Consider the following 23,871-nt stretch of genomic DNA (forward strand, 5'->3'; position numbering starts at 1 on the left):
CTGCGCGTTGGGGCCTTGACTGGGGAGGAAGCCGACGAGGGAAGCAGAGGCTGCTGCCTTGGCTGAAACAGAGCATCCAATCCCGTTGGAATTGAGCTCTCCACCATAGCAGCCCCGGGCATCAGGGGGGCGTACGCCTGGGCGTCGTGCTGGATAGAAGGGGCGGTGTTGGCGAAGCTTCGAACCCAGGAGGACGCGAGCCAGCTGGGGATGGAGTGGCCATGCGTGCCGGAGAACAGAGCAGGGCCACCTGCGGGCTCACGGCAGCGATTCTGGAAGCGAGAGCAGCGCCCTCGAGTTCGCCACGCTTGGAGCGGGGCGAGGGCAGTAACACCGTGGTTGGCGAGAGCGGAGGAGAGGCCTGCGGTGTGAGGCTCTCCGTTGAACGGCGCCTAGCCCCACGCGGCGAGGCCTGCCTCGCCGGGCTGCGGCCACGCCCACCAAGCAGCACGGATGAAGGAGTAATGACGTCGCCCTCCGCCGCACGCACCCCATCAACGCTGGCCGAGCCAGAACCTGCAAGCATGCGTGGTGGAGACACTCCTTGCCTGCGCCTCCCATCGCCTCCACCGCCACGACCGGAGTCACGGTCGCGGCCATGGTCGCGCCCCTGGTCACGGTCCCGGGGCCGGCGGGAGAGACTGCGACGGATTTTGGCTCCCCAGCCCTGGCCGTCCCTTGAGTCGTTGCGGCCACGGCGTCCATCATCATCCCGGCGACGGTCGCGGTCACGGTCGTCATCACGGTCCCGCCTATGAGGGTCGACCGGCCTGGAGATGCGCTGCCGCCTGTCCCTCGGCTTTGTTTCGCCATCAACAATGCCCATGCGATAGTCGTATCCCTGGGACACAATGTTTGGCCCTTGGGTCGGGTCCTCGTGGATGGAGAGGTGAACAATCACCCGGTGTTCCAGGCCACGCCTCCCAAAGATGGGCTCGCCGCCGTTCCTTCCTGGTAGCGTGACCCAGCTCACACGCGGCACGTTGGCCGGGCTGGACGTCCATGCCCAAACCGCCAGCACCTCAGTCGCTGTCTTCATCTTGGATGCCGGCTCCACGTAATCCACCGAGCAGGCGGAGCCGATGGCCGTGGCGATGGCTGCTCCTCCCAAGCGTGCAATGGCAACCCCTCGAGGCAGAGCCGCACGTGGTGTCGGTGGTCAACATGCTCGGCATGGGCTTCAAGGCGCCACTGACGAATTTGGAGCTTGGTGGCTCCAAAAGGGATCTCGCGGCGGCCGACGGCGTTGGTGCAGTGATGCTGGTGGTAGAAGCGCACCAAGAACGCCTCCGGACAGTGGCGCACGACGCTGATGTCCGGCTCCAGGACGCCGAGCTCCTTGACGAACGCCGCAGCCACCTCTTGCGTGGATGCGCGCAGATCACGGTCCGGCCAGGCCACAACCGCGTGGGCCTCGAGGACGGTCGCCTCCTGCAGCATGGAGGGCGTCGAGTGGATGATGGCGAAGACCTCTGCCGGCCTTGCTCCATGGTCGCCGCTCCAAGCCATTGGCGCAGCCGACGCCGACGTAGCAGATTGCAGATGGGGAGGTGGCGGAACAGGCCGAGGTGGCTGCCGCGGCTGCTGCCTCACGGCCTGCGGACGTGGAGACGGACGGCGCTGGGACAGCGGAGGCGGGCGAAGATGAGGCGCCGGCGGGTTGGTGCAGAAGCAGGCGCGGTGGCCCGAGCGGAAGCACCTGCGGCAAGTGATGGGGTCGCGGCACGCAGCAGCGCGATGGCGGGGCTTTAAGCAGTGAAAGCAGCGCCCACGAATCCACTCCGGAGGGGAGGAGCGAGGCTTGAATGTCGCTGGTGGAAAAGCCGCTCGGCGCGGCCGATTTGACCCGACGGTGACCCATCCTCCCTCGAGCCCCTCGTCGGACTGCGGAGCAGGCGCGCGCGTTGAATGCGCCTCGCCCTCCACCCTCTTGAAGCAGGCCAACCACCCGCCCGCGGGCAGGCCAGAGTTAATGCCGCCCTCGCACGGCACGCCATCGCCCGCATTGAATGGGACCGCGCCGCCAGAAGCGGAAGCCGCGGCGCGCAGGAGCTCGGGCGGCGTCTCAGGGACGAAATCCACGTCGTCAGCAGGCCTGACCGGCCGCCCCGGCGGCGGAGGGGGTGGGGTCTGCAGCTCCCGATCTAGATCTGGGGACGGCGCAACGACGGTGGCAGCAACAGGGAAGCCCCACTGCAGGGCAGCGGCAGGGGTGACGGGGAAGCGCAGAGCTTGGGTGGCCGACGGAGCCGGAGCGGCGGCCGCCAGTATGGGCTGGGGCGGGCGGCGCTGGCGGGGCTCGCAGTCGCGAGAGCGGTCGCGAGAGCACGCCATTTCTTCGCTTATGGCGTAAAGCCTGACCTTTCGTTTTCGAAAGATTATTCATTTATGAAAAGCTTTATCCCCGCTTTTCTCTCTTGTTTTTCTTAATCGGCTGGTGGCGAAATGTCCAAACACTAGAGCACGGTAGCAATTAGGAGGCGCTGAAAAATGCCTTTAAAAGCCCAAAAAGTGCCTTCAAAGGCATTTCTAAAAAACGCTAGAATGCCTCCGATGCTCAGACCATTGACGGCGTTTTAGAGGAATGCCTCTGATATCCTTGGATGGCGTTTTGGAATACACTCCACCGACAAAAGGAACTGCGCGCTCAAATCTCATATAAATATCATCCCGTCGTCCAGTCCACACGCACAGCACAAGGTGCGCAGGTCAGCATCACGCGTAACAATAACGTGCCAAACTGAATCACGCACAGCACAATGTCATTTCCTCCCAGGTTAGAGAATCTTTACGAGAACATATGCGGCTCCCCTTATAAAGCGGCTAAATTTCTGCTCGGGGGGCGGTATGGGACTAAATAAATTGTAACGCTCTCTGCATGCGAGGAGTGGCTCACATAAAAAAAAATTACTGCACATCTCACGATGTGCAACCAGCAACCTCTCGCACTAAGAGAAACTCGACAACCACCCAACCAATCGTTTCTTGCATGTTTTGTACAAGAAGAAGCTTCAGTTTGTAATAGTGTGTCAGTTTGGCCAGGTGGGTCGCCCGAGTGGAAGGCCGTATAGATATATATTCGATACAATAGGGGCTAATTTGAAAATCTGACCGAGCTTTCGAGGCGTTTTCCTCGGGAATGCCTTCAAAACTGAGTGCTAGCAATTTTCGAAACGCCCCCTATACTCTGATCTATTATGGCATTTTCGGAAAACGCCTCTCAATCTCTAGTGGCATTTCGCAAAACGCTCCAAAAACTATTATATATTACTGCACTTTTCAAAATGCCACTAATTAAGCATGTTTTGAGGCATTTTTTCAGAATGCCTGCTAACGAGGTCAAAACGCCTTTAAAGAGAGGTAATCTAAGGCACTTTTTTAATGCCTTCTAGAAAATGCCTTTGTTTCTCAACCGTGTTGTAGTGAAAGGAGCAAACCTAAGGGCATTTCTAATCGATCCCTTAAAAAATAGAGAAGTAAATCTTGGAGTAAACCTTAGTGGCTCATACATTTTGTCGAACACTTGCTATATATGCACCTCCGTGGCGAGTGGCAACCATGGTGACCACGCCGGCGGCGAGCAGCAGCAACAAAGGCACGCAACTGGGAGGAGGAGCAGCAGCAGCGCATGCCCCGGTGGCAGCGAGTAGCAGCGGCGGCGGCGGCGCATGTACCGGCAGCTGAGCAGTAGCAGCACGCAGTGGCGGCGAAGCAGTACCAGCATGCACCGGCGACGGAGCTGCGGTGAGCAGCAGCATGCATCGGCGGCGGAGCAGTAGCAGTAGCAGCACACAGCAGCGGTGGAGCAGTAGTAGCATGCACCGGCGGCGGAGAAGTGGCGAGCATGCACATGCGGCGGAGCAGCGACGAGCAGCAGCAGTACCAGTAGCAGCACGGAGCGGCGGCGGATCGTCGGAGCGAATTGGATGATCGGGCCGAGGGCTGCCCCCTCTTCCTCTCGCTCTCCTTTCCCTAATATTCACCGTCGAGTCATCAAAGCCGTCAACTAATTCAGAGGGGCTCGGCTGGCCCGGAGCAGTAGCAACATGCACTGGCGGCGGAGCAGGGGCGAGCAATAGCAGCAGCAGTACGTAGCAGCGAGCAGCAGCAGCACACACCGGCAGGGGCGAGCAGTAGCAACGCGCAGCAGCAGCAACATTTAGTGGTCGTACCAGTAGTAGTACGTGCAGGGGTCGCCGACGAGCCCCGAGGTCACCGGCGAGGCCGTGGGAGCTTCACGTAAGTCATTGGCCGGCCACGAGGAGGCATTTGCGTGAAGAAAAATTATACTCGGCCGCCTCTAAACGGAGTAAATACAGGGAGAAATTTAGGGATGGAGTAAAAATTATACTCCCTTACTGCGGATTGGGGATCGGCTAGATGCCGGTTAGAGGAGTAAGAGCATCTACAGTCGGACATAGCAAATATGACTCCTTAAACGCCCGCAGATGCGCCCGGTCAGTGACCAGGCGTGTCCGTTTTGAGCCCCCTATTTGTCCGTCCGTACAACCCCACTTTTCATTTTCTTCCTATATGAAGAAAGAGAACGAAAGAATGAATAAATAAAGAGAAAAGGTGGTACAGGGTGGGGTCGTGTCCTACGTGGCGGTCTGAGACCGGACGCGTCCGTGAGCCCTCATATCCTCCCTACATTTGAGATGGATATGACGGTTCGCTGACAGGCGGGACGTATAGGGATTGATATGAGGGGGTCACATTTTTCCTTCTCTCTTATATTCAGTCATTGACCGGGCGCGTCCGCGGGTGTATGAGAGATAGTTTGAGACGCAAACTGTAGATGACCTAAGAGCATCTATAGCCGGGCGCCCAGTCACTGTTCGGTCACGATTTTTCGAACCAGACGTGCTCCTTAAACGGGCCTCAAACGCCCGGGATGACCGGCACCCCTCATATCCAGCCAAAATATGGGGCGGATACGGGGGCGCCCGGGCGCGCCCGCCACGTCGGACTGACGGTGGGGTCCCACGCGGAAACGCCCGGAAACCCGACAGTCCGAAGCTCGTCTCCTCCATCGGACCGATGCCGCCGCGTGGCGCTGCTCCGGCGGGCCGCGTAGTGCCTAGTCCGGCTATTTAAGTCGACTGGCGGCACCCAAACCCTACCATCCACATTTTCATCCGCCTGTCCGCTGCCGCTGCCACTTTCCACTCCCCTCGTCCGCCTAGTAGCCATGCCCCCATGCCGCCGGGTGAGGAGCGAGCCATTTCTAACGTCGGAGCGCCGGCTCGAAATCCTTAAGCAGATCCGGGCAAGGCGCGAAGCCCGGATAGCCGCGGGGATACCTCCAGATGCAGTGGATCCGGAGGAGGAGTTGGACCCGGAGGAGGAGGACGAGGAGGAGGAGGTTCAGGAGGAGGAGGTTGATGAGGATGAGAATGAGCCGGAGGAGGAGGAGGAGGTTCAAGAGAAGGAGGTTGATGAGGATGAGAATGAGAATGAGCCGGAGGAGGAGGAGGAGGAGGTTCAGGAGAAGGAGGTTGATGAGGATGAGAATGAGCCGGAGGAGGAGGAGGAGGATGTGGCGGACGCTGGCGACGTGGGTCTGCAGGCGGAGCAACAGGACATCCTCGATTCCCTCCGCTTGGAGTCTGTTGCGGAGGCCAGACGCCGTCGACGACAGGAGATGGAGGCCGTGGAGGAGGCGGAGATGCTCGCCTACATGGATGAGGTCGAGCAGAAGGAGGGTGAGCAGGAGCCCGGCACCGTCATCGTGGATATCTCCGACGACGAAGATTAGCTAGGATAGTACGTAGGATTTCTTTTGCATACTTTGTATGGATTTAGGAGTCGAAATATGAGAGACTCGGATATAGAGTGACTAATTTAAGGCGTGACCAGTTACAGACGCCCCCGGTCGCGTCCACGTGCGTTTTGAGAGAACGGATTTGTGGCTGTAGATGCTCTAACATCGCATTTTTATTTATAAAGAATCGGATAGAAATGGTATAATAGTACTACCACTGCCACTAGTAGTTTCGCGGCAGGGAACGACGCCGGCGAAAGTACCGAACCGCTCATGGAGTTTGCCGGATCGACGCGGCCGGGTTGGCGGAAAACCGGGAGCGCCAAAACGGAGGGCACACTGCGCTCAACTCGCGCACATGCTGCTAGTGTAGTGTTATCCTACGCAGAGTTGCCTCCTCTTATCCAGTTGCAGTGGAGTGCAGTGCACGTGAGATGGTTTTTACATGACCAACGAGGCAGGGCGGCGCCACCTGTGCTCTGCCGCAGCGCCGACCACGCCCGCCCGCCGGTATCGCTAGCTCGCCTGAACCACGCAAAACCACGGTCTCTTCCCACTGTATCGTCTTCTTGCGCGCAGACTGGTCACCGGTTTCCTGCGACCTATAAAAATCCGGACAGAGCACATTTCCTATCCATCTCACCTAACTCACACTGCTGCTGACACTTCACTGTACTACCGGTTCATTTCCTTGCGATCTCGCGCCACCAAGCTCTGCTCCTGCGAAGATGTGTACCGTAACCCGAGCCCACCTCGACCAAAGGCTCGCCGCCGCCAAGCGCTGCTCCAGAGGTAACCAACAAACGATATCATGCCCCGCCGGTCCTCCAGGACGGTTCAGGGCACATTGCAGCTTTGTGTACTGTCTGTGCTGAAACTTGCTAGTCGGTAACATGCACGCCATTGTTGATACGTAACTGCAGAGGCAGCCATTGCGGGAGCCAAGGCGGCCGCCGTCGCCACCGTTGCAACCGCAGTCCCCACCGTAAGTACACGTTTCTCAGCCGGCACCGCTATCTTGCAAGCATCCCCAAGATCCAACAATCATGCATCTCACCGTCTTCTTCCTCCGTGCCTTTCTCTGCAGCTGGCGAGCGTGAGGATGCTGCCGTGGGCGAGGGCGCACCTCAACCCCACCGGGCAGGCGCTCATCATCTCCACCGTCGCCGGGATGGCCTACTTCATCGTCGCCGACAAGACCATCGTATCAATGGCCAGGAAGCACTCCTACGAGGACGCGCCGGAGCACCTCAAGAACACCTCCTTCCACTAATTAGACTGTAATAGACCCATTAGTAGCAGTGTGCAATAAACTGCATGCCGGCCTGCACGTGTCTGCTGAAGGATACTAGCACTAGTATAATGTTCAGCAATTATCTGAGATCAGGCTAGGCTTGCAGACAGTGAGTGGTGTAGTGTACTGGTCTTCTCTGCGTGCAATTAGCACTTATCTGATCAAGTAATCATCATGTATCCAGCCAGTGATCTTGAATTAATAATAACTTGCATTTGTACAACTCAGGTTTACCCACCATCGCCCATCTTACATTTTCTTGTTTGTGGTTATCATCGCAAAGTCTTTTTTACCGGTTAAGGTAGCTACCGGTGAAGCATCGACTGGCCATTTTGCTCGTGATTCGTGCTGTGGTGGCCCACATCCAATGTATAAGAGTGTATTTGTGGCAGTTAATCTTTTGTATATAGTCAAATCAGTGTCAGATTAATAGGTTTTGCAGTGGGATGTATGTATGCATGCAATGTCTCTTCCCTCTCCCTCTCCCAAACAAATCCATGCATTTTATTTTTGTTTACATTTTTAGATGGCCAATATTTTTACAGTGATGCTCTATTATTTAATTTTTTCATATATTCAAATTCCTGAACATAAAATCTTCAGAATAAGACCAATCTTGAATATATTTAAACTAGTTTAATTTTTACTATTTCAATCATATCAAAATATTAATTTCACTCATTTCAAATTTCAATTTTCAAAATAATTGAAACGATTGAAACCACGTTTCTGAATATAGTTTTCTTAAGTTGTTGAAACCAGTTTGTGTGAAATTGATTCGTTCAAATACATTGTACAAGAAAACTATGAAATGTGAGATTTCAAATATGTGAAATTGAATGTTTCATTGTGTGAAATCGATTATTTCAAATATATGAAACTAGTACTTTCCAAATATATGAAACTGGTATTTTTTTAATATATGAAACATAATTTTGTGTGTTTATCAACTTTCTTATTCCAGTGTGTAAAAATATGTGAAATGGATTATTTCAAACATGTTTTAATATGTGATTTTTTAGTGTGTTTGTCAAGTTGCTTATTCCGCTGCGTGAACATCTGTGAAACAGGTTATTTCAAATATGTGAATTTGGTTGTTTCATTACCCGGAATTGATTATTAAAAATATATGAAACTTGTATTTCTCTGATATATGAAATATATTAGTGTGAAATTGTTTTTTCAATTGAGTGACTGTAATGTGTTTTTTTTTTGAAACTAGTGAAATGAGTGAAATATATATTATGTAATGAGTGTAATCAATTTTCTAAAATAAGTGAAATATAGTATTTCAGTTGAGTGAAATCAATTTTTCAAAACAAATGAGTGATACCAGCTTTTTAAAACAAGTGAAATATAACTTTTTGGTGTGAAACTGCTTACTTCAATGTTTGAAACTGATATTTCTACTGAGTGAAATCCGTTTCAATATATTTTTGTAAATACGAAGTGAAATTAGTTTTTGAGATATATCTTTAATGAGTGAAACCATTTTTTTAATCAGTGAAATGTGCTTTTTTGGATACCAGAATCCGTACGCCCGGACTGCTAAGCGGACATATACAGGTCCTCGTTGGATGTCGAAAGTGGTCTGGACACTGCGGTCTGGACATATAGTGAAGGTTTGAGGGTCCACCTTGAAGATGCCCTTAATAGAGCAATCGTGCGCCAGCAACCCTATCCCAGTTTAGAACTATCTTCCCTTTGATCAAACCTTCGAAGTTCGGAATGTGCTCCACTTCCATCTCCATTTCCTCCTGGATGTTGACTTCATCATCAACTCGACATGTTCGTAGTCCGATTTTGATGAACCAATGAACTCTTTTTGACTGAATTCATCAACCTCATGGTCTGTATACTCCTCATCCTACGAGACTGACAAATCCATTGTTTTTCCTATAAAAGAATCCAAAAAAACTGCTTAGACATTATTGAACACATAGAGGGCAAAGGTGTATGACGGGAGGAGCGGGACGTACTGCGGTGGCGAGAATGGTATGAAGGAGTTTTGTGGTGGTGATGGTTATGCCGACACTGTGGGGTCATAACGATGGCAAAGCTAGGGTGACTATGAAGCTAGGGAAGGGATGTCGTGGACGAGGGAGAAAAGAGGAGACAAAAATGGCAGGTCTACCTAGGCCGAGGTGATTTGATGAAATTTTGTGGTGGGTCTTATTTGTCGGATCCGACATGGCGGACGTGTCAGAGCCTCCCCATAACCGTTCCAGATATGGGCTAGATATGATGGGTGTCGGTCGGCCCGGATGTATGGGGCCCATTTGAGGGGGCCGGTTGGGTTGTTATTTCTTGAACCCATCCGCCAGCCCATATAAAGGGTATGATACAAAGCCAATATAAAGGATCCGGTTGTAGATGCTCTAAGCATTGAACGCGAAGGTCTCACGTTCGCTAAGGTGCGCAAAGACAACCACTGCAATGTTAGTGTATTCCTAATTAAGGGCATTTTCAATGTTGACCCGCAAATTTTCTCCCGCGTCCGTCCCGAGACAGAGGAACCAGTCCGTGGACACGGATGCGGGAGCCACATACATTTCAAGACGGTTTTTCACAAACCCGACGGAATTCATCAAAGTTCGGATAGAAAATAGCGCAAGTCATCTATACATAGCATGCAAATAAGTCTATTAAAACAATAGCCAAATTTAACGAGCTTAACCGGATGTTCAACAAGCTTTTCATGAATGGATCATGTCGTCACACATACTGCCGCTTTAGCTTCATCCAACAGTGTATGTACATAAAAAGGCCGTCCTCTATCCTGTGGTACATCATGGCAATGCTTACGGGACAATGTGTAGAGAAACATTGAGTGAGCGAATGATTCAATCAACAAGTTGAGCAGGAGGAAGCAAAACTTTACGATGTCCTTCGCTGCCGTGTCCAATGGCCACATTGCCTCCAGGCCGAGTAACCGTGTAACAAAACTTGGTAGTCTGGACGGCATACCATCGATACGATAACGACTTCACATTGAGATCATGGATGATGTGCATGTCATAGAGCGCAATGTGCTTTCGCGCGTGAAACGAATCATGCACGCGCTGCCAGAAGATCCCTCTTCTGCTCAAGCCTACGAACTCCATGGATATGGCCAAGCACGCATCGCACAACAACTCATCCTCCATGGTCGAGTACCCCCACCATTCTTTGTGGTCACGACATGCCATTCGAAAATAAGCTCAATTACATTTGACCGAACACCTGCCAGGCATGGTGTCAGCCATGGACATCGTCGACAGGGGGGGAGGGGGAGTGTACCTAGCTACAGACGGGTCCTGGGTGGACGGCGCCGTCGTAAAAGGTGAGGGGGCGCGTCGGTGCTGATTGCGTACGTCTGGCAATGCCTGTGTGGCGGCCGGAGAGGTATAGTGACAATGTCGGAGAAGGAGGAAGCAAGGGGGAGAAGGGGCGGCTTGGAAGAAAATGTGACCGGGAGGAGAGACGGGTTTAGTGGCCGGGGGTTCGGAGTCCTACGTGGCTACTGTCCGGACTCCCGCAACCCACCTCCCACTTGCTTCCAATTTGCAGGAAAAAGTGCCTCCGGATCGGTCAGCAGACCGGTACACGCATTGAATGGCAAAACACGCCCGAACCGCGTAGTTTGAATATGTGCGGGCGGTTTGAGGGTTGATATTGGAGATGCCCTAAAATGAGTATAACGCATAGTTTACCTAGCTAAAATAAATTTAAATTGAGATTTAAAGTTCCTTTGAGAATTTTGAACGGTATCCTGTTGGTTTTATTCGGTAGCCGCATCTTTTGCCCCCTCATGGCATTTGTTCAGTATATTTCGTAGCCATGACCTTGGCCGGGATCGGGATTCGCGAAGATGGGAGATGTACGGTGGTTGTGTGCGAGCGGTGACGTAGCTAGCTAGTGAAAACCTTAACGTTATTTGAATGGGTGATTGACTTTATATTTCCCCGCAACCAAGGTGATGAACGAAGACGAACCAACATGTGGTTGAATGGTTAGGAGGATAGAGGTATTCTCAGCCCACTAGGGTTCAAGTCATGATAAATTAAGGATTTACAGCTATGCGTGTTCAGTGAGAGGAGTCGTTTCCGTCGATTACAAGGCGGCCAGGGTGACTTTGACTGTATGCTTGTATATACGAGCGCGGTTAAGAAAAAGTTGATCAACAAAGGATTTGCAGCGAACCAGTCGCGGAATTGGACTGCTGCCGGGTTGGATGAAAACAGGGAGCGCCCACACAGATCTCCAACAAAACGGAGGGCACACTCACGCACATGCCCCTACGTGTTATCCTACGCAGGAGCACGCTCCCTGCCAACCCTGATCGCTCCATGCCTCATTTTTATCCAGTTGCGGTGCAGTGGTCATCAAAAAGTATGAGAGGCGAGTCACGTGGGATGGTTTTTATATGCGGACCATCTGTGCTCTGCCGCGTCGCCGGCCATCCCGCCCGCCCGCCGCTCGTCTGAAAACCACGGTCTCGCTCCCCACCGTATCAGCTAGCATTCCTCTCCGCACGCCGGTTTCGCTGTTTCTCGTAGCCTATAAATCCGGCCGGAGCACCCAGCTCTGCCCCATCCCATCTCACACACCACTACTCATCTTGCCTCACACACTTCACTGCTAGCTACTAGTAATTCACTTCCTTGGGTTCTCGTGCCACCGAGCTCTCTCCCGCGAAGATGTCGACGGTGACCCCTGCCTACCTCGACCAGAGGCTCGCCGCCGCCAAGCGCTCCTCCAGAGGTAACCAAAACGATATGCTGGCCCGCCGGTTCACCATGCCGGCAATGCTCTTGGCACTCTGTTCAAGTACATTGTAGCTTTCTGTACGGTCTGTGCTGAAACTTGGTCGTCATTAACATCCCTACGTCGATTCGAAACTGCAGAGGCCGCCATGGCGGGAGCCAAGGCCGCGGCCGTCGCCACCGTCGCCGCCGCAATCCCCACCGTAAGTACACGTTTCTCACCTTGCAAACATCCCCAAGATCTAACAATCATGCATCTCACTGTCTTCTTCCTCCGTGCCTTTCTCTGCAGCTGGCGAGCGTGAGGATGCTGCCGTGGGCGAGGGCGCACCTCAACCCAACCGGGCAGGCGCTCATCATCTCCACCGTCGCCGGGATGGCCTACTTCATCGTCGCCGACAAGACCATCCTCTCCATGGCCAGGAAGCACTCCTTCGACGACGCGCCAGAGCACCTCAAGAACACCTCCTTCCACTAATTAGACTGTAATAACAGATCCATTAGCAGTGCGCGATAAGCTGTGTGCGCCAGCCCGTACGTGTCTGCTGAAAGATGGTGTGTAACGTTCAGCACTTACCCGAGGCTTGCAGACAGTCAGTGGTGTGGTGTACTGCTCTTCTCTGCGTGCAAGGACTTGTCTGATCAAGTAATCATCATGTATCCAGCCAGTAATCTTGAACTAATAATAACTTGCATTTGTACAACTCAGATTCACCTGCCACTTAGTACATTTTCTTGTGTGTGGTTATCATTTGACATGTGGCAATGTCCGAGCATGCATAAGACAAAAGTAACTCTGCATTCTTTGGCCCTGTTTGGATCATGGGTTACAACTAGTTTGGGTTAGTTGGGGGCTTAAATCCCAAAAGTATCCAAACAGGTAGGGTTAAAGTGGGTTAGTTCCATCTAACCCAACTATCCCCGTGAAGAGGTGCTTATTTGAGTTAGAGTGGGTTAGAATATAACTCTAACTCTAACTGTGTTAGAGTATCCAAACAGGGCCTTTGACCCCCCGTTCCTCCCCTGTTTTGGGGTGCACATCGGGATCATGCCACCTCACTTGTTAAATCTTTTGATAAGGTTTAATAGATGCCGCCGCAAATTAGGAAAGTTTTTATAAAGAAAAAAAAACCTCATAGCACTCATGCATTTCAACAAAGGAGAGAGCGACAAATCCCTATTGTGCCTGAAGCAGGGATCATGCACACCACCCCCACGCTCTAGAATAAGGATTTGTGCATACGACAAGAAATGTTTCATGGAATCTTCTTTGTCCGGGTAGAAAGTAGTGTTAGGGGCAACTCATTTCGTCTGTCCATATCTGTTTGGATTGCCGCGGACAAAAACGCAGGCCCAATGCGTCGGCTCAAACTCAAAATGCGTCCGCTTCGTATCCTCGTCGACCCATTTCAGGCCTAAATTTAGAATTGAAATGTGTCGGTGTGGACGCGCCGCGCGTCCCCTCGATGTCCGCCGCGGCCCCACATGTCGGCCAGCCAACTACCAAGTCGTATTCACCAAGGGCCCACGCGTCAGCGGCTAGAAGCTACGGCGGCCTGCCTTTTTAATCCACGAGTGCGCCAGGGGGGAGAGGGGACTCATCCACTTCCACTGCCTGTCCACATCTACCCCCCCCCCCCCCCATCCACCCGCGTGCTCCCTCGCCGGCGACCACCAAACCTTAGGCATGCGTTTCTTCAGCGGCTCCGGCAAGAGCAAGGGGAAGTTCGCCCCCGGCGCATCCTCCTCTTACGCGGTTCCTCCTTCGCCGCCACGCCTGCCCGTCCCGCGAAGCAGCGCCTGCACATTCCGGTGCACCAAGCACGCTGGCACTAGCTGTACAGGCAGCCATTGCCATAGTTGGATGTCACGCTGCCGCACAACTGGCATTTCGATCCGCAGCGCATCCCAGTGCCGGTGGTGCCATGGACGCAGCGGCCGCGTACCTAGAGCATTGGAGGCAGCGCGCTGACGGAGGAGCGTGCGCAAGGCGAGCGGCTGATGCAGAGGAAGAGCGAGAAGGAGGAGGAGCGCAGATAGAAGGAGGAGGAGGAGCGCCGAGCCAGCGCAGCAGGGCGACGTGGCCGGGCCTGGGAGGTGGCATTCCCGTGGGCTGGCCCGGCGCCCCAGTTGGTCGACCTGACCGGCGTTCCTTCGGATGCCTAGGGCACCGTGCGTGGTGGCGCGGACTTTTTTAATTTTATGTTTAATGTAAATGTAGACTTTGGGTGGCGGCTGACTGGTTTTAATGCATTATTTATGTTTATGTTTGAACGTGATTGTTTATTTTAAGTCAGCATTCAAAAATGTGAGTCGGGCCAGCGTTGGATGCATGGGCAGACCCCAAATGAAAAACCAGACACCGGCGTCCACGCGTCGACCCAAACGGATAAAAAATGGACAAAGCGCGCGTCTGTTTGGGTCGACGAGTTGGTGTTGCTCTTAGGGCACCTCCAACGGGAACCTCGCAAATTTCCTCCCGCATCCGTCCGCGGATAGGGGTGACCAGTCTGCGGACATGGACGCGGGCATACATTTTAGTAACAGTTCGAACTAATTGGACAAGATTCGATAAAACCGAGTGGATTTCATTGAAGTTCGGACATAGTTTACATAAAAGGTCGATATTTCGACCGTTTAGCAAAAACACCAAAACCCTATACCGGACGACCACCTCATGCGCGTGGCCGCCCTGCCCTGCCGCACCGCTGTCTCTGTCAGTGACGTCGTCTTGTCGTCTGATACGTCTCCAACGTATCTATAATTTTTGATTGTTCCATGCTATTATATTATCTGTTTTGGATGTTTTATATGCATTAATATGCTATTTTATATTATTTTTGGAACTAACCTATTAACCTAGAGCCCAGTGCCAGTTTCTGTTTTTCCCATGTTTTTGAGTTTCGGAGAAAAGGAATATCAAACGGAGTCCAAACGGAATAAAACTTTCGCGATGATTTTTCTTGGACCAGAAGAGACACCTACAAGATTTGGAGATGAAGTCACAAGACCAACGTGAAGGAAATATGCCCTAGAGGCAATAATAAAGTTATTATTTATATTTCCTTATATCATGATAAATGTTTATTATTCATGCTAGAATTGTATTAACCGGAAACTTAGTACATGTGTGAATACATAGACAAACAGAGTGTCACTAGTATGCCTCTACTTGACTAGCTCGTTGAATCAAAGATGGTTAAATTTCCTAGCCATAGACATGAGTTGTCATTTGATTAATAACGGGATCACATCATTAGAGAATGATGTGATTGACTTGACCCATTCCGTTAGCTTAGCACTTGATCGTTTAGTATGTTGCTATTGCTTTCTTCATGACTTATACATGTTCCTATGACTATGAGATTATGCAACTCCCGAATACCGGAGGAACACCTTGTGTGCTATCAAACGTCACAACGTAACTGGGTGATTATAAAGATGCTCTACAGGTGTCTCCGAAGGCGTTTGTTGGGTTGGCATAGATCGAGATTAGGATTTGTCACTCCGAGTATCGGAGAGGTATCTTTGGGCCCTCTCAGTAATGCACATCACTATAAGCCTTGCGAGCAATGTAACTAATGAGTTAGTTGCGGGATGATGCATTACGGAATGAGTAAAGAGACTTGCCGGTAACGAGATTGAACTAGGTATTGAGATACCGACGATCGAATCTCGGGCAAGTAACATACCGATGACAAAGGGAACAACGTATGTTGTTATGCGGTTTGGCCGATAAAGATCCTCGTAAAATATGTAGGAGCCAATATGAGCATCCAGGTTTCGCTGTTGGTTATTGACCAGAGATGAGTCTCGGTCATGTCTACATAGTTCTCGAACCCGTAGGGTCCGCGCGCTTAACGTTCGGTGACGATCGGTATTATGAGTTTATGTGTTTTGATGTACCGAAGGTTGTTCGGAGTCCCAGATGAGATCAGAGACATGACGAGGAGTCTCGAAATGTTTGAGACGTAAAGATCGATATATTGGAAGGCTATATTCGGACATCGGAAAGGTTCTGAGTGGTTCGGGTATTTATCGGAGTACCCGAGAGTTACGGGAATTCGCCGGGGAGTATATGGGCCTTATTGGGCTTTAGGGGAGAGAGAGAGGGGTTGCCTAGGGCAGGCCGCGCGCCCCCCAAGGCCTAGTCCGAATTGGACTAGGGGGAGGGGTGGCGCCCCCTCCTTCCTTCTCTTCTCTCTTCCCCTTCCTTCTCTCCTACTCCTACTACTTGGAAGGGGGGGAATCCTACTCCCGGTGGGAGTAGGACTCCCCAAGGCGCGCCATAGTAGAGGGCCGGCCCTCCCCCTCCTCCACTCCTTTATATGCAGGAGAGGGGGCACCCCACAGACACACAAGTTGATCATTGATCTCTTAGCCGTGTGCGGTGCCGCCCTCCACCATAATCCACCTCGGTCATATCGTCGTAGTGCTTAGGCGAAGCCCTACGCCGGTAGCTTCATCATCACCGTTATCATGCTGTTGTGCTGACGAAGCTCAGCCTCGAAGCTCTACTGGATCGTGAGTTCGTGGGACGTCACTGAGCTGAACGTGTGCAGATCGCGGAGGTGCTGTACGTTCGGTACTAGGATCGGTCGATCGTGAAGACGTACGACTACATCAACCGCGTTGTCATAACGCTTCCGCTTTCGGTCTATGAGGGTACGTGGACAACACTCTCCCCTCTCGTTGCTATGCATCACCATGATCTTGCGTGTGCGTAGGATTTTTTTTGAAATTACTGCATAACCCAACACAACGAGGCGACGACAAGCCGTAGGGGCACGCCCCCTGGCTTGTGGCCCCCTCGGGAGTCCACCGACCTCCTTCCTTGGCCTATAAATATATATTACCAAACCCTCAGTAAAAGCCACAAAAATACTTTTCCACCACCGCAACCTTCTGTTCCCGTGAGATCTCATCTTGGGGCCTTTTCTGGCGATCTACGTGAGGGAGATTCAATCACGGAGGGCATCTACATCAACCCTATTACCCTTCCGATGAAGCGTGAGTAGTTTACCTCAGACCTACGGGTCCATAGCAAGTAGCTAGATGGCTTCTTCTCTCTCTTTGATTCTCAATACCATGTTCTACTCGATGTTCTTGGAGTCTATCCGATGTAATCTTCTTTTGCGGTGTGTTTCTCGAGATCCAATGAATTGTGGATTTATTATCGGATTATCTATGAATATTATTTGAATCTTCTTTGAATTCTTATATGCATGATTTGATATATTTATATTTCATTTTGAATTATCGTTTTGGTTTGGCCAACTAGATTGGTATTTCTTGCAATGGGAGAGGTGCTTAGTTTTGGGTTCAATCTTGCGGTGTCCTCACCCAGTGACAAAGTAGGGGTAGCGAGACACGTATTGTATTGTTGCCATCAAGTATAAAATGATGGGGTTTTCATCATATTGTTTGAGTTTATCCCTCTACATTATGTCATCTTACTTAAGGCGTTACTCCGTTCTTTATGAACTTAATACTCTAGATGCATGCTGGATAGCGGTCGATGTGTGGAGTAATAGTAGTAGATGCAGAATTGTTTCGGTCTATTTGACACGGACGTGATGCCTATATGCATAATCATTGCCTTGGATATCGTCATAACTTTGCGCTTTTCTATCAATTGCTCGACAGTAATTTGTTTACCCACTCTATTATTTACCTTCATGAGAGAAGCCTCTAGTGAAACATATGGCCCTCGGGTCTATTTTCCATCATATATTTTCAGATCTATAAACAAAAAATACCAAAAATACATTGCTGCAATTTTATTTACTTTTACTTTTTAGCAATCTTTTATACCTATCTCTATCACATCTCACCTTTGCAATTGACCGAGAAGGGATATTGACAATCCCTTTATCACGTTGGGTGCAAGTGTTTGATTGTTTGTGCAGGTGCATAGATTAGGGACTTGCTTGTACCTCCTACTGGATAGATACCTTGGTTCTCTAACTGAGGGAAATACTTATCTCTACTTTGCTGCATCACCCTTTCCTCTTCAAGGGAAAACCAACGCAAGCTCAAGAAGTTGCATCGTCGTCGTGATTCCTCCAGCGGTGCAACGACACCGGAGGGCCGCGACAGCCTTGTCCGGCGGCTGCCTGCCGCTCGCGGAGGAGCCGCTCCACCTCCTGCTGCGCCGCACGGAGTGCCCTCACGGCCACTATCGATGTGGCCTTCAGAGCCCTGGCGGACCAGCGTTGGTGGATGAGTAGCTAAGCAACCACTCCTCGCCGATCTTGGCGAGCTCGCCGTCAAGACGGCGGCGGCTGTCTCCCAGTGGTCATGAAGCGGTCGAGTGCCCAAGTCGTGGCGAGATCAGGGTTGTTGTGGACCTAGTTTGGTGCCACATCGCTCTTCGCGAACGTGGAGCAGCGACCGGCATTGCGCCGGTCGTACCTCTCCTACCGTCGAGCCGTGCACTCCGCCTCAGAGACGACGACCCTCGAGGCCGAGGGACCGCCGTAACAGCCTCCTTCGAGGTAGTGGAGGAGGCGGCCCCGCGCCTTCTTGATCGTGGGCGGCAATCTCCTTGACGGCGAGGCGGTGGCGGTGCAGCGGAACGATGGCGCATCCATGCGGCCGTACTGGCCTCATGGTGGGGACGACGGCTCTTCCTTGACCCGTCGTTCGATCTGGACGCCATGATGGTGTGGGGGCGAGGCCGGCTCCTCCTTCACGCGGCGTATGATTTGGACGACATGGTTGTGCCGGGGCAAGGCCGGCTCCTCCTTCACAGGAAGGAGAGGGAACATGCATCCTCGCCGCATCCAAGCGACTGCAAACTGCCCGCTTTCCTCCAAGAAACCCGCATATGTGCCGAGAAATATACTTCGACCACTCGTACGTCCGCGAGCCGGTCGGCATTAAACACAATGCCGGTTGGCTTCTCGTGTCTGCCCACTATTTAAATGATGCCAGACTCCGGAGAATAACAACAACACACCTCCACTCCCCATTTCCTTCTTGAACATTACCGGTGACGAGGTGAGGAGTGACAAGTTCCCCAGGTCGACCCGGGCATCGTGGTTGTTGTGGACGACGTCGTGTCGTACCACCCCTCCTGTGTCTGCGTCCGCGCCCTGGATGCAGAGAAAGAGAAGCCGGCTGCACGGACATCGACCAGGTGGTGGCCAGCACGCCAGCGCCTGCCGCCATCATCGAGGAGAAGTAGAACACGGGAGGTTGCAGCTGCTTGGGTTCCATGAAGGCCACCGCCGAGGCGACACCGCCGTACGCAACCGGTGTCTTGCCCTGTGGCAGGCCACCATGTCCCCCTACCCAAAAACCAACTCTGGTCCTTGCAGTGTAGGGACCCTCCCCCTCTGGCTGAAGCATCAGCCGACAGTTCCACTCCGATGAGCGATGGGAAAGCGAGCCGCCCTTTGCGTTGAAGCATCTACCTCCGGGGCTCACGGTTGCCGGACATAGGGACAACTATGAAGGCGTGGTCGGCAGTAGACTAGTCAAGGGTATCCATATCGTCGGAATGGATATCCGCCGCCGCCGGCCGTAGACTAGTTTTATCTTATTTTCCGATTTGTATGGCATCCATTATGTTTGCATGAATTTAATTCGGTTTGTTAAAAAGATGTTTAAAATGTATGCAAGGAGCATTGGATGGGGTCTCCGACATCGGCGTCCGTGGACAGATGAGCAAATTGGCGAAATGACGAAAGGTGCAAACCTACCTCGGGTAGTTTCTCAGCAGGGAACGACGCCGACGAAAGTGGCAAACTCTCGCGGAGTTGGCGGAAAATTGGGAGCGCCAAAACGGAGGGCACACCGCACTCCTCTCACGCACATGCTCCTCCTAGTCTAGTGTTAGAGCATCTCTAGTAGACCCCGCATAAGTGGTCAAACCCGTAAAAATTTTGCGTTTTACAGTTTTGGGCGAAAAAAGTGTCCAGAACAGAAACTGTAAAAGTGGTTCAACCCGTAAAAATTTTAAGGGCCACCCGCAAATGCACACCTGAAACCCTTATCTTTGGAGGTTGGAAAGCCGAATCTAGGGGGCCCGTATACCGGTCAAACCTCGTCGAAACAATCACGTCGCCGCGGAGTTTGCCGGAATCCGCCCTAAACTCGCCGGAATTCATCACCGCACACCGGAAAAGGCCTCTAGGCGCCGCAATCAGTTGCCGCCGGTTCGAATTGGACGAGCTCGACATAGCCGTGGCCTCCCATGACCTCAGCCTAGCCGCCGGAATCCTCCCGACGCGGCAGGCAAAAGGGCACGACTCGGCTGGCAATAGAGTAAGGCGCGGACTGCGTAGGCGGCGGGGCGTGGCCGGCAAGGCTGGGCGCGGACGACGGAGGCGACGGGGCATGGCCGGCGAGGTTGGGCGCGGCCGGCGCGGTGATGGGGCGCGGCCGACAGGGGCGGGGTGCGGCCGACGGGCGACGGGGCGCGGCCGACGTGCGACGCGTCTTGGCCTGCGAGCGATGGGGCGCGGCCGACGGGGTTGGACGCGACCGGCGTGGCCGGCGCGGCCGGCTGGGGGAAGGGGCGGCAGCGGCCGGACTGAAGGAAGGAGCTCTTTATTCCAGTTTTACAGTTTGTTTTACAGTATCTATTCGGCCGCAGCTAAAATAAATCTTTGAAGCGCACTTTTTTCAACTCGTATCTCAGTTTTGCAGTTTGCGATTTTAAAGGATCCGCTAGAGATGCTCTTATCCCACGCACGCTCCCTTCTCTGCCAACCCCGATCGATCGATGCCTCCTCTTATCCCGTTGTAGTGGAGTGCAGTGCACGTGAGATGGTTTTATATACGACCAACGAGGCAGGGGCGGCGCCATTGTTGATTCGTAACTGCAGAGGCAGCCAGTCGGTAACATGCATGCCATTGTTGATTCGTAACTGCAGAGGCAGCCATTGCGGGAGCCAAGGCCGCCGCCGTCGCCACCGTTGCAACCGCAGTCCCCACCGTAAGTACACGTTTCTCAGCCGGCACCGCTATCTTGCAAGCATCCCCAAGATCTAACAATCATGCATCTCACTGTCTTCTTCCTCCGTGCCTTTCTCTGCAGCTGGCGAGCGTGAGGATGCTGCCGTGGGCGAGGGCGCACCTCAACCCAACCGGGCAGGCGCTCATCATCTCCACCGTCGCCGGGATGGCCTACTTCATCGTCGCCGACAAGACCATCCTCTCCATGGCCAGGAAGCACTCCTTCCAGGACGCGCCGGAGCACCTCAAGAACATCTCCTTCCACTAATTAGACTAATAGATCCATTAGTACTTTAGTAGTGCGCAATAAGCTGCGTGCGCCAGCCCATCTTATCTTATACATCTTATCTTATATTTACTAATTGAAGGCATCATACGAAGCTCCACGTTAATCCACATCATTAAAAGTGCGTTGGTCATTCTCAATCATCCGATCTATGTTATAGATTTATCTTGACCCTTCAATTTCCGTTACACCCGTGACAAAAAAATAACCAATCTGGACGTAAACATGACCCAACTTGCACATAGTTAACATCAGAAGAAAAATCAATATTTTCCTTAACAAAAACGTTATAAGAGTCGCGATCTCACAAGAAAATTAAACACCGTTATTATAAGAGACATATCTCAATATAAACCGCCATGATGGCATTTCCCTCAAAAAAAGAGACCATATTTCAGAAGAAACAGGACCGTCAGCACAGTTGTAAAAAAAACAGGACTATGAGCACGTTTACTAAAAAAAGGGGTCATCACCACGTTCCTCTCCTTTCACGTATGATTCAATCTTTGGTAAACAAAAAACAAAGGAAGCTCCACCCATAAAAGCTCCATCGATAGATAAAAAAAAACAGGACCATGAACAGGTTTCCTAAAAAAGGCCATCACCACGTTCCTCTCCTTTCAGGTATAGATTCGATCTTTGGTGGAAAAAAAAAACAAAGGAAGCCTCCAGCCATAAAAACTACATCGATAGATAAAAAAAGAGAAAATTATCCCACATCACGGATGGGAAGAAAAATCTTCCACGATTCGGTTATAGCACATCGTAATGCCTCTACCCAACCTTGACTGCGGATATAATAAAAAGGAAAAAAAAAAAACATCGACGTCGACTCCTGTACATGGCCGCGGCCGTCTCCTTCCCTTCAATATTCGTGCACCTACCAGTCGAGACTGACGGCGCCACGCCTTCTCTGATTGTTGAGTTGCATTCTGTGATGGATGACCTTCCGCTTTATGTTCTCCTGCGTGCTACCACCATGGGAAAATCAAGTTTGAATCCAGCATCTATTGCTTGATGGAACGAACCTTCAGGTATGGTCTGATTGCTTAATCGCGTGAATTACATGCACGGATGCAATAAGTGGATGCAATTGTTTATGGTCGGGTTCTGTAAAATTTGGTTACAACTGTACGCATGAGCATGTTAACTGATTGTTTTCTTCACGTAAGTGCACTAAGAACGAGAAACCGCACCATTGCAGACGAACAAAATGAATCTGTCTTGATTGCCTCCTCTCACTTTGCCTTTTGCCACTGTTCACATTGTGTATTACATTTAGTTAATTAATATGGCTATTACTAAGTCGATTGACAATTTTTGGTAAGCTAAGTGCGCATGCCGCGCACGTGGCCACCGGCACACGGGTCTTATCGACCTCGTGCTCGGGGTGTGCTTCCCATTTGGCACATGGCTATTACTATGTCCTTTATCCGTTGCTAGATATGTTAAGTTTGAAGAAAGACAATAGCAGTATATATACGTTGTTTTTCATCCCTTCACTTAATTTAATTATTTGTTGGAAGTGAAGGGAGCTGAAGTTAATTATGTCCCGACCTAATGATGTGGTAAGAGATTCTTCGAACTTGAATTTAATTTTATGGCCATATTTAATTTCCGAATATATATTTCGGTAATATTAGTATTATGAGGCCCCTCATCAGTTATTACTAACAGCATTTACTATTTTATTGGACATTAAAATGTGTTTCGGAATCGCTTTGAGGTTTATAGTATATTATAATCTGTTACTAATGGGAGGCATCATACAAACCCCCAGGTTGACCTATTAAAACACATAAAAATGACCTGAAGATCTAAATTCTACCATTATTAGGATCAAGCAAGCACCGTGAAGTTCAGTTGGGGTCGAGTCCTAAAAGCTTACAATTTTGTATACCATCGTAAACGTGTCTCCCTAGAATTATTGGTTTAGGACCAAGACTCACCTAAAAAAAATAAAGCACAAGTCTAAAAAATTCTCAGACATGAATTTTAGATGGTGGTCGCCCCAATGTCCCAGCAATTTTACATGTTGGATGTCACGACGTGTCCGGCACCTCCGATCAAGGTACATAAGTGATCATTGTTGGTATTATGATATATTCAGGTGCCTGACGCCTCTGATAAAAAATACTGATATATTCTAGGGTTTGAAAATGGCAGGGATAATCATATACAAGGCACATATATATCTGGATTATACAAGGCACACATATATCTGGATTATGTAATGATCGAATCACATGCATATATATACGACATTACCATGTCTTAGATTTCATATGCACATAAATGCTAGAAATAAAAGAAAATACATATATTTGAAATAATGAAGGGCATCAACTGGGAGATATATATGATTTAAACCATAGCAACGGCTACTTTCTACACTTTAATGTCCATACATTGACATGTCAGGGCTTCTGTTAGCCTTAGCCACATTTGGTGACAAGGAACACTTGGCCTAAATATAGCTATATATCAAAGTTAGATACGAGTGAAACATGCTCCAAACATTCATGCAAGTGTGTATGTCCATTAAAAAAGCAATTAAATACTCCCTCCAATCAAATTAATTGACGCAACCTCAAGAAAAAAGATCAAGTAGATTTGTATACATATTCATGAAAATATGTTGAGTTACGTCAGAGCCTTTGGAATAACAATATTAAAATCAATGTAAATAGGGATATAACTAATCAAGAAAAACAATGGTAAAAATTAAATAAGTATTATTAGAGTGTATCACCACGAAACAATTTAGTGACTGCTTATGATTCTCTAATACTAAATTTTGTAGTCTTTAAATTGCTAG

General features: G+C 50.7%; 3 protein-coding genes across 3 annotated transcripts; all 3 read left to right on the forward strand.

The window, feature by feature from the left end:
• Positions 1-6,369: 6,369 nt before the first annotated feature.
• On the forward strand, positions 6,370-7,281 carry LOC123166789 (early nodulin-93). Its single transcript, XM_044584589.1, has 3 exons — positions 6,370-6,556; positions 6,688-6,749; positions 6,852-7,281. The coding sequence occupies exons 1-3, from the start codon at positions 6,493-6,495 to the stop codon at positions 7,035-7,037; spliced, it is 312 nt and encodes a 103-aa protein (XP_044440524.1). The 5' UTR covers positions 6,370-6,492; the 3' UTR covers positions 7,038-7,281.
• Positions 7,282-11,525: 4,244 nt separating this feature from the next.
• Positions 11,526-12,511, forward strand: LOC123166788 (early nodulin-93). The gene is made up of 3 exons (XM_044584588.1): positions 11,526-11,801; positions 11,945-12,006; positions 12,096-12,511. The coding sequence occupies exons 1-3, from the start codon at positions 11,738-11,740 to the stop codon at positions 12,279-12,281; spliced, it is 312 nt and encodes a 103-aa protein (XP_044440523.1). The 5' UTR covers positions 11,526-11,737; the 3' UTR covers positions 12,282-12,511.
• An 8,164-nt stretch (positions 12,512-20,675) lies between these two features.
• LOC123170771 (early nodulin-93-like) lies at positions 20,676-21,035 on the forward strand (the record flags this gene model as incomplete). Its single annotated transcript, XM_044588537.1, has 2 exons — positions 20,676-20,747; positions 20,850-21,035. Coding segments are annotated over 2 exons (258 nt in total), but the record flags the coding sequence as incomplete, so codon positions are not given.
• Positions 21,036-23,871: the final 2,836 nt, after the last annotated feature.

This window comes from Triticum aestivum, chromosome 7D (genome assembly GCF_018294505.1).
Source record: "Triticum aestivum cultivar Chinese Spring chromosome 7D, IWGSC CS RefSeq v2.1, whole genome shotgun sequence".
Lineage (NCBI taxonomy): Eukaryota > Viridiplantae > Streptophyta > Magnoliopsida > Poales > Poaceae > Triticum > Triticum aestivum.

Bases quoted from the DNA above. Each gene is read 5' to 3' on its own strand.
- LOC123166789 (XM_044584589.1), top strand. From the start codon at position 6,493: ATGTGTACCGTAACCCGAGCCCACCTCGACCAAAGGCTCGCCGCCGCC. The intron at 6,557-6,687 runs GTAACCAACAAA...ACGTAACTGCAG, and splicing joins CGCCAAGCGCTGCTCCAGAG to AGGCAGCCATTGCGGGAGCC. The intron at 6,750-6,851 runs GTAAGTACACGT...CTTTCTCTGCAG, and splicing joins TTGCAACCGCAGTCCCCACC to CTGGCGAGCGTGAGGATGCT.
- LOC123166788 (XM_044584588.1), top strand. From the start codon at position 11,738: ATGTCGACGGTGACCCCTGCCTACCTCGACCAGAGGCTCGCCGCCGCC. The intron at 11,802-11,944 runs GTAACCAAAACG...TCGAAACTGCAG, and splicing joins CGCCAAGCGCTCCTCCAGAG to AGGCCGCCATGGCGGGAGCC. The intron at 12,007-12,095 runs GTAAGTACACGT...CTTTCTCTGCAG, and splicing joins TCGCCGCCGCAATCCCCACC to CTGGCGAGCGTGAGGATGCT.